The sequence below is a fragment of the Monodelphis domestica genome, chromosome 4, assembly GCF_027887165.1.
Source record: "Monodelphis domestica isolate mMonDom1 chromosome 4, mMonDom1.pri, whole genome shotgun sequence".
Lineage (NCBI taxonomy): Eukaryota > Metazoa > Chordata > Mammalia > Didelphimorphia > Didelphidae > Monodelphis > Monodelphis domestica.
In genome coordinates this window covers 439,439,115-439,447,479 of record NC_077230.1, presented here as the reverse complement: position 1 = coordinate 439,447,479, position 8,365 = coordinate 439,439,115, and the positions used below count along the sequence as shown (strand labels likewise).

At 41.9% G+C, this 8,365-nt stretch overlaps 1 protein-coding gene across 1 annotated transcript; it reads left to right on the top strand.

Annotated features, from left to right (window-relative positions):
• The first annotated feature begins 1,305 nt into the window (after nt 1–1,305).
• On the top strand, nt 1,306–7,762 carry LOC103093817 (osteoclast-associated immunoglobulin-like receptor). The gene is made up of 5 exons (XM_056825793.1): nt 1,306–1,720; nt 5,753–6,040; nt 6,265–6,291; nt 6,449–6,544; nt 7,279–7,762. Exons 1-5 carry the CDS (start codon nt 1,459–1,461, stop codon nt 7,290–7,292), a joined length of 687 nt encoding a protein of 228 aa, XP_056681771.1. The 5' UTR covers nt 1,306–1,458; the 3' UTR covers nt 7,293–7,762.
• Nucleotides 7,763–8,365: the final 603 nt, after the last annotated feature.

Genomic DNA, 8,365 nt, shown 5'->3' with positions numbered 1-8,365 from the left:
ATAAGTGAGAGTCTTAGAATTTGAACTGATGACATCTGACTTCAAATCCAATACCTTGTCCTTGGCCCTAAATAGCAGCGATCATTGAATCCACTTTCTTTGGCCTCAAACTCCACCATTCTTTCCCCAACCAGTTTATGTACTCATTGGTGTACAGGAGAGAGATTCTGTCTTTCCCTCCTAGACTTTCTGATCCTCTCAGTCAACCCCTCCCATCTTCCCTAACAAATTCATTCTCATGACTGTCTTCCTTCCCACATTCTAGCCTTCAAGCTCTCCCTATCACTTTGTTCCTTTCCTGCTATTTAAAAAGGTAAACATAAAAATCCTCCAATTCTCCCCATATATGAAAATGGACACAAATATCCCTTGACTTGGGCTCTATTTTTTTCTCTCCCCCATGACCTGGATAAATATATACAAAAAGTTCCCCATGTTATTTCAGGTCCCTCTCCTGGCACTCACTTCTCAGTCTGCCTTTGACCCTCATCACTCAACGCTGCTCTTTTATAAACACCCAGTTTTCCTTTCTGTGAAAAATCAGATGCCCTTTTCCCATTCCTCGTCCTTCTTGACCTCTCTTCAGTTCTTGCATTGGTGCCTTCCTTTTCTTCCTTAATACTTCCTCTTACCAGAGTGATCTTTTCACTTTGCTACATCTTCTTAGTCTCCTTGGTTAAATCATGATCTCTATCATGACCTCAAATAAATGTATTCCCAGAGTCTCTGTCCCTGGTCCTCTTATCTTCTCTCTCCATACTCATTTAGTTATTGCATCATCTCCTCTGGACTAAATCGTCAAAGCCTTCCAGATCAATATCCAGCCCTACCCTGCCTTACTACAGGACGTCTCAAACTATTTAGGCTTCATCTTAAAATTGGCAAACATTAATCCAGATTTCTCCTTCCTCAGAAAGATTCCCAACTTTCTGATTTCCATGAAGGATACAATCATCCTTCCAGTCAAGCAGCTTTGAAATCTCAAATTATCATTGTAGAGAGGAGGAAATGAGCCTTAGAGAGGTCGAGGCTTGTCCAGAAGCAGTAAGAAGTGTCAACCTGTGACTTCTCAAGCATGTTCTGAGCCAAGAGCTTAGCTTAGACACTGATCCTTTCTGTGGTTCACAAGGGTTAAAAGGAAAGAAGGGAAGCCTACATCAGTTGATTAATCAGACGATTTCTGTGCTAGGGGATTGAATGCTAGGGGAAATGAAGGTGTGAATTGAAGTTTAACATGAAGATGTCTCTTTTAGATTCATGGATTCAGAGGGGACTCTTATTAGGCCATTCCATAGATGACAAAATTGGGAATGAAAGAAATGGAGCTTGTCCAAGGTCACTCAGACAGTTCTAAGCAGAGCTGGGATGTGAAGCTGAATGTTCTGACTCCTAGTTCATGTCTTCTCTCTTCCAGGTTCTCTCCCCAAGCCCATTCTCTCAGCTGAGACAGACCTTATCATGACCCCAGGAAGCAATCTGAGTCTCAAGTGCAAGAAGCCAGATAGTGATCATTTAATGCCCCAGAAATGGACATACCTTCTGCTCAAGGAGGGGAATTCACAGCCTTTGCAGAAACACACTGCAACTGGGTCCTGGGCTAAATTCAGCCTACTGTTGGTGACAGATCAGGATTCTGGAAACTATAGCTGCAAGTACCTCGAATTCCAGAATCCACAAAGAGAGTCTGAGGCCAGCAGTGCCCTGGAGATCTGGGTGAAAGGTAAGAAGGGGCTGTGGCTCCATTGTGCAGAATAGAGGAATGAGAGGAAGAAGGGCTGGCTTGTGGTTTGGAGGGGGTTCCCTGGACAGGATCAGGACTGCCTCAAGGGTACAAGTACTTCTCCTTAGTGTTGTCATGGTGTTTCTGACATTGTGGTGAAACCCTTTCTCAGAATAATGTTTTTTAATATATAAAATACAATAGAAAGTGTCATAAAAGAGCTAGTAACTGAGCCTTTGGGAAGTGATGGCATTAGCAAGTGAGATGTTGGAAGAGAGGAAAAAGGGAGGAGGGGGACAGATTTGGAGCACACTCTGGCTAATGGGCATGACCAAAAAATACAACTGATTCAGAGCAAACTCTTCAATTTGAGCGCAAATATAATTCTGGAAATTGATTCAACATTATTCTGTATTAAAGTATTTGTAGCTCAAAGAGAGAAATGGCCAAATCGGCAGAGCCCCTTCACAGCCTGATTCTATCAGAGCCCATCTTGAAGAATCATTTATAGAAATATGGGAGAAAGAAGTATGATGGTATGGAAAAGGCAAATGCTTCATGGTGAACCCCATTTAAGAAAACAATAGTGACCTCATATATCAGGAAAACTGCAGACAATCTCTTTCCTAAAACCACACTGGACCACTTCCCTTAAGGTGACCTGAAATGATCCAAAAAAACTTGTCCTTACTCTTATCAACACCTGATAGTTCCTTAGGCAGGTCATGGCTGTCATCCCTTCAAGGAGGAGGAAAGACTTCTGTCTTGAATCTCCCTTTCTTGGAATGGCAGCTCCCTCTGTGTTCTGTTCTGTAGAAGGATGTTGGGGCTTGGGTGGCCACTGTCCTTCTGCATTCAAGAAGTCTTGTGGGAGTTGCTGCTGCCAGATCTAACTCTGATCTCCGGTGCTGTTGGAAAGCCCTAAAGAACTCAAGCAACAACTGAGACTGAGATTCTCCAGGATGGGCTGGAGCTCAGTTCTGTGCTCATCAGCATCCCTCACCAGAAGCACCAGAGGAAGTATCACAGCTCACCCTTGGGAGGCGAAGGTGGAAGCAGCCTCTCGGTGCCGTGCCCCTGCCTGCCCTCAGCTATTCAAATGGCCATGGCGTCCATCCACATCCCCCCTCTGCCTCTCAAGGTGATTCAGTGCTGTTCTTTTAGGTGCTGCCAAAGAATCACACAAGCTCCAGGGGCTAAAATGGGGTGATTCTCTCTGACTCCACCACATAAAAGGCAGAACTCTAAGAGTTTCTCCTGCACACTAGAGCCAATCCTCAAGTTTCAGGTATGATTCTTAAGCTGAGAGCTCTGCTGGGGAGCCTCGTGTCACCCTCTAAGTGTGGGCTGGTTCCATTAGCAGTGCCAGGATGAGGCCTGCTGGGGCAGATGCATGGTCTGTGCCAGAACCCCATTCAAAGCCAGGTCACTCAAGCCTAATTCCCTAAAAGCAGGGAGGGGACTTCTCCAGAGGCCTCCCCAGGGGCAGCTTGGCTATATTGACCATTAACACTACCGAGTCAAGTGTTCTCCCAGGGAGCTGTGAAAAGTGATTTTATATGATCATGATAACAGCAATTGGGTTATTTTTAATGTTTCACAATTACTATTTATTTATTTTTAAGATTAAAAATTGTTTTTGACTTTCAAATTCTCTCCTTCCTTCTAACCACTCCCTACCCACTGAGAAGGCAAGCAATAGGATCTCCATTATAGATGTGAAATCGTGCAAAACATATTTCCATATTGATCATGTCACCAAAAAAAAAGAAAAATGAAGGAAATGAGAAAACTATAGTCCAATCTGCACTCAAAATTCACCAGTTTTCTTTCTGGAGGGGAACAATTTTTACCCTAAGTCCTTCTGAACTGTCTTGGATCTCTGTATTGATCAGAGTAGCTCCATCTTTCACAATTAAGCATTATTGCAAGATTTCTGCTACTATGTACAATCATCTCCTGACTACTCAATTCACTTTGGGTCAATATGTTTGTCTGCCATTGTACTGCCTTTTTAAATAAGATATTTAAATTTTTCTAATTACATGTAATAACAACTTCTAACATTTATTTTCTAAAATGTCAAGTTCCAAATGCTCTCCTTCCTTTCACTCTCCCTGAGAGGGTAAATATTTTGATTGCGTATGTGATCAGGCAAAGCATACTTCCATGTTGGTCATGTTGTGAAGGAAGATCCATATGAAACCAAAAAAGTGAAAAACAAGATTCTTCCTTCTGCATTTAATCTCCAGCAGTTCATTATCTGGAGGGGGATAGATAGCTTTTTCATGAGGAGACCTTTGGAATTGTCTTGGATCATTGTATTGCTGAGAATAGCTAAATCATTCATACAATGTTGTTGTAACATCGTATGTGTACAATGTTCTTCTGGTTCTGCTCACTTCACCTTACATCAGTTCATGGAGGTCTTCCCAAGTTTTTTGAAATCCTCATGCTCATCATTTCTTTTACCACAATAGTTTTCCAATACAAACAAATAGGACAATGAATTCAGCAGTGGCCTGCAGACCCTCCATTTCCAATGAGGAGTACGTCCTCAATTTCCATTTCCTTGCCACCACAGAAAGAGCTGCTATTAATAGTTTTGTACAACTAGGTCCTTTTCCTTTTGTTTCTTTGGGATACAGACCGAATCAGCACTTCTGGCTTTATATTTTTCTACTACAGGGAATGTCTTTTCTTCATCTCTGCAGGTTGCTTTTAAGATAAACTAAATTCTGAAGCAATCCCCTTGTCTAGGTGGCCAAGCGAGGCAGGTAGATGGCACAGGGGATAAAGTGTTGGACATGGAACCAGGAAGTTTCATCTTCCTGAGTTACAATGTCATCTTGGATACTTAGTAAGTGTATGAGACTGGGAAGGTCATTTAATCCTGCTCACCTCAGTTTACTTACCTGTAAAATGAGTTTAAGCAGGAAATGGCAAGCCAGTTGGGTATCTTTGCCATGAAATTCCCAGATGGAATCCCAAAGAGTCAAACATAACTGAAAAGATTGAATAACTAAGTTGGCCTAGTGAATAGAGTGCTGGACTTGTAGTCATCATGATCTGAGTTTAAAATCCTGCCTAAGACACTAGTTGTGTGACTCTAGTCAAATCATTTAACTTCTGTAATTTCTCATCTTCCTTCCAGAGCTGTTGGGAGGACAATGCTTATGAAGCATTTTTCAGAATTTACAGCCCTACACAACTTAGAGGAGGCTTAGATTGCTAGGCTGGTTGGCTGCTCTTCTTGTTGAATGGCCACAGGGAGCAAGAAGGCCAGTCTTGGCTCCCCCATATCAGGGCTTTCCTTATGGTCCAATTCTTCCTACAACATTGTGCCAATTGTTCAGGGCATCTTCATGCTTCAGTCAGAAGGAGAGTGTTCTAAGCATTGGTAGATAAAAGCTACTTCCAATCTGAAATTGGTGGTCATTTTGAATGGCATGTGCCAAATAGGAGACATTGCTGAGTGATGGTGCTAGAGGAGGTTTCTGGAATGATCAATGCCCATGATCGAGAGTCCTAGGGAACTGGGAAGAGAAAGAAGACTTCTTATTCTTATCATTGGAGAGGCACAAGTGAGGATGGAAGCTCCTTCATACGACCTCTTTGTGGTGAGGCCCATGACAAGACAGATCAAATTGAAAATGCAGGCAAAAGCTCCAAGTATACCTGCTCTGGCATAGTCAGTACCTTATTTCTCCAGTAGAGCAAATAGGTGGTGTAGTGGATAGAGTACTGAGCCTGGAAAAAAATCAGGAGGACTTAAGTTCAAGTACTATTTCAGATACCTACTATCTAAGGAAGTCACTTAATACTGTTTGCCTCAATTTCTGTATTTGTAAGATGAGCTAAAGAAAGAAATAACAAACCATTCCATTAGTGTTGCCAGGAAAACTCCAAATGGGGTCACAAAGAGTCCAAAATGACTGAAAAAAATTACTAATACAGGGGACAATAAAGAACCATAGCCTTTTAAGAAAAATGTTCTTGTCACTATTGGTTTTTTTTAAATTTAACTTCTAGATATACTGCAAAAACTCTCCCTCTCAGCCCTGCCACAAAGAATCATAACTCCAGGGGAGAATGTGACCCTCCTGTGTCATGGGCCAGCTTGGGGCATGAGGTTTGCTCTGTACAAGGAAGGAGATGAAAAACCAATGCAGATCCATGATCCCATCCAGGATGAAGCTGAATTTCTCTTAACCTATGTGACCACCAACCACACTGGGAATTACAGTTGCCACCATCACTCAGATGCTGTCAACCAAGTCATGGCACAGCCCAGTGACCCCTTGGAACTTATAGTGAAAGGTGAGAGGAGTATTTCTGAAGGACGATCAACTCTAGGGGGTAGATATTCTCTCATTACCCCAGTAGAGCAAATAAAGAATTTATTTTAATATTGTTAATGAGGAGAAATGGAACCAGTAGAGATTTTTCTTCTCCCTTCTATTCCAGGGTCATAGGGAACTGGAGTGAGTACTTACTTCTAAGAGATAACTTATCCCTTCCTTATGAACCATTCTGTTTTCCAGGTGAGCTGGATATACCTCTCAGACAAGGTAAGACTTGGGGAGAAGACTTGGGGAGTTGGAAAGGAAGGCCATGTCTCCTCAGTACTTATTCCACAGAATTGATCATGGGTGGAAGTACGGAAACATGAATAAAGGTGATGAAACCTTCAGGACAATGAAGCCTGAAAAATGTTTTCCTTCCTAGCATTAGGATCGACAACTATTCTCATCATCTTCAGCTGTGCCATCATTCTCTTCTTCCTCTTTCTATTGGCCTTCTGTTATCATCGCTCATATATTGGTGAGTTCAGGAGAATGTGAAGCACCTAGTAGGTGAGGGAATAAACAATGGGATGAGTGTCAGGGCTTCAGTTTCCTCATCTGTGATGTGAAGTGCTATCACTAGAGAATCTGAGGTCCCTTCCACCTATGATCCTGTTAAAATATTTTCCTGATATCATTCTTATCAGGAGCCTCACAAGGTGTCAGGAGATAGAGATGCTTAGTTCACCTCCCCAGTCTCTCTTGAGTTTTCTATCCACCTCATGTGACTGTATACCCTATCCACCAGAAAGCTTACATGGTGAGGAAAGGATAATGAGTGTGACTCTCAGACTGACCTTCTCACCCTGGCTCTTTGTTTGTCTCAGCATCCCTGGCTGATGGCACTTCCCTTAATGTATGTTGTTCCCATTGATCATAGAGAACTCAAAGAGGATATCAAATGTAAGTATTCTGGAATTAAAGGGGGGACAGAGATCCATAGTTCATGACTGGGGACTTGAAGAACTAATAGAGCCTTCTCTCCATGCCAAGCATAGACTTGGCCAAGCAGAGATTGACCTATCAATGAGTATTCTCCATCTCATCCCCCTCCTGAGGTATAACTCAGTCTCATCCTTGGCCCCAGCCCCGCCACATATGATCTTGTCCCTGGTGTCATGTGCTTATTTATCTCAGATTCATTATTGTTTCTCGTTCTTGGCCCTCAGTGAAAATTATCGATTATTCTTCATCCTTGTATTTTTCCTGCAGACATCAGGGGCTGATGACTATGGAGGAGTGACATATAGCCAGTTGAACATAAAGACCATGCGTAAGGGGACGCAGGTCCTCAAAGAGAATGAAATCTATACTGTAGCCCAGCACCAAAGGAAGCAGAGTCACTTGGGCCATTTGACATGAACTTCAAACAGAGGGCTTGGGAACCAATGTGTCAGTTGAACAAATGGTCGCATATGGGTGCTACACAAATTTGCCATGTGTGGTGCACCCAGTGGAGAAGCACAACTGCCCCTCAAATTTCAGTCATCTGACCTGTGGTATACCACCTATAAATATAGATGTGTCAATAACTTGTGTCCCTGATTTATAACAACTGGAAAAATACTTTTAAAAGTCTTTAGAGTTACAAAAATGCAATATGACATTTTGCATCTGGTCTGAATAGACTACATACCCATAAAACAGGATATTACTTTGTCTGCTTGATTTGGGGTTGTTCTTTCTTTCTGTGAATACAGTGAATTAAAGAATTGTTTACCTTTCAATTGTATTTGAAATGACTCATCTTTTCAGGTTTTCTAAGGAGGGAGGTTGGGAGAAAATCCTGGGATCCACTCAGATTCATATGAATATTCTACATTTTCCATTTTATTTCAGTGTTCATATCAGGGCCCATTCCATCCATGTAACGTTTTTTGGAACTTCCTGCTTTTTCTTCCTTCTCTAATGTTCCTCACATACTTTATCCCTTTTATTTTGTACTCATCTGCAAACATATGCAACACTGTTTTGGGGTCCACTTGTCTAACTTGGACTTGGACTAGCAGGTTGGGTCTCCAGGACAGTAAATATTACACTACCCACTGAGGGATTAACAAAGAGCTTGTGGTTGCTAACATTATAGCCATTAGCCTTATCAATTACCTATCATCAATAAAAAAATTGATATCAATTACTTTTGACAAAAAAAAAGAGCCAAAATGTTAATGAGGGCAGAAGCTACATAATCATCTGCTAATCTAAGGACACATTGAACATCCAATGTCCATGGGCAGAGTGGGCTTAAAAATATTGAGGACACCAAGGTGGAACTTTTAGGATAAAGGGTTACCCTGTG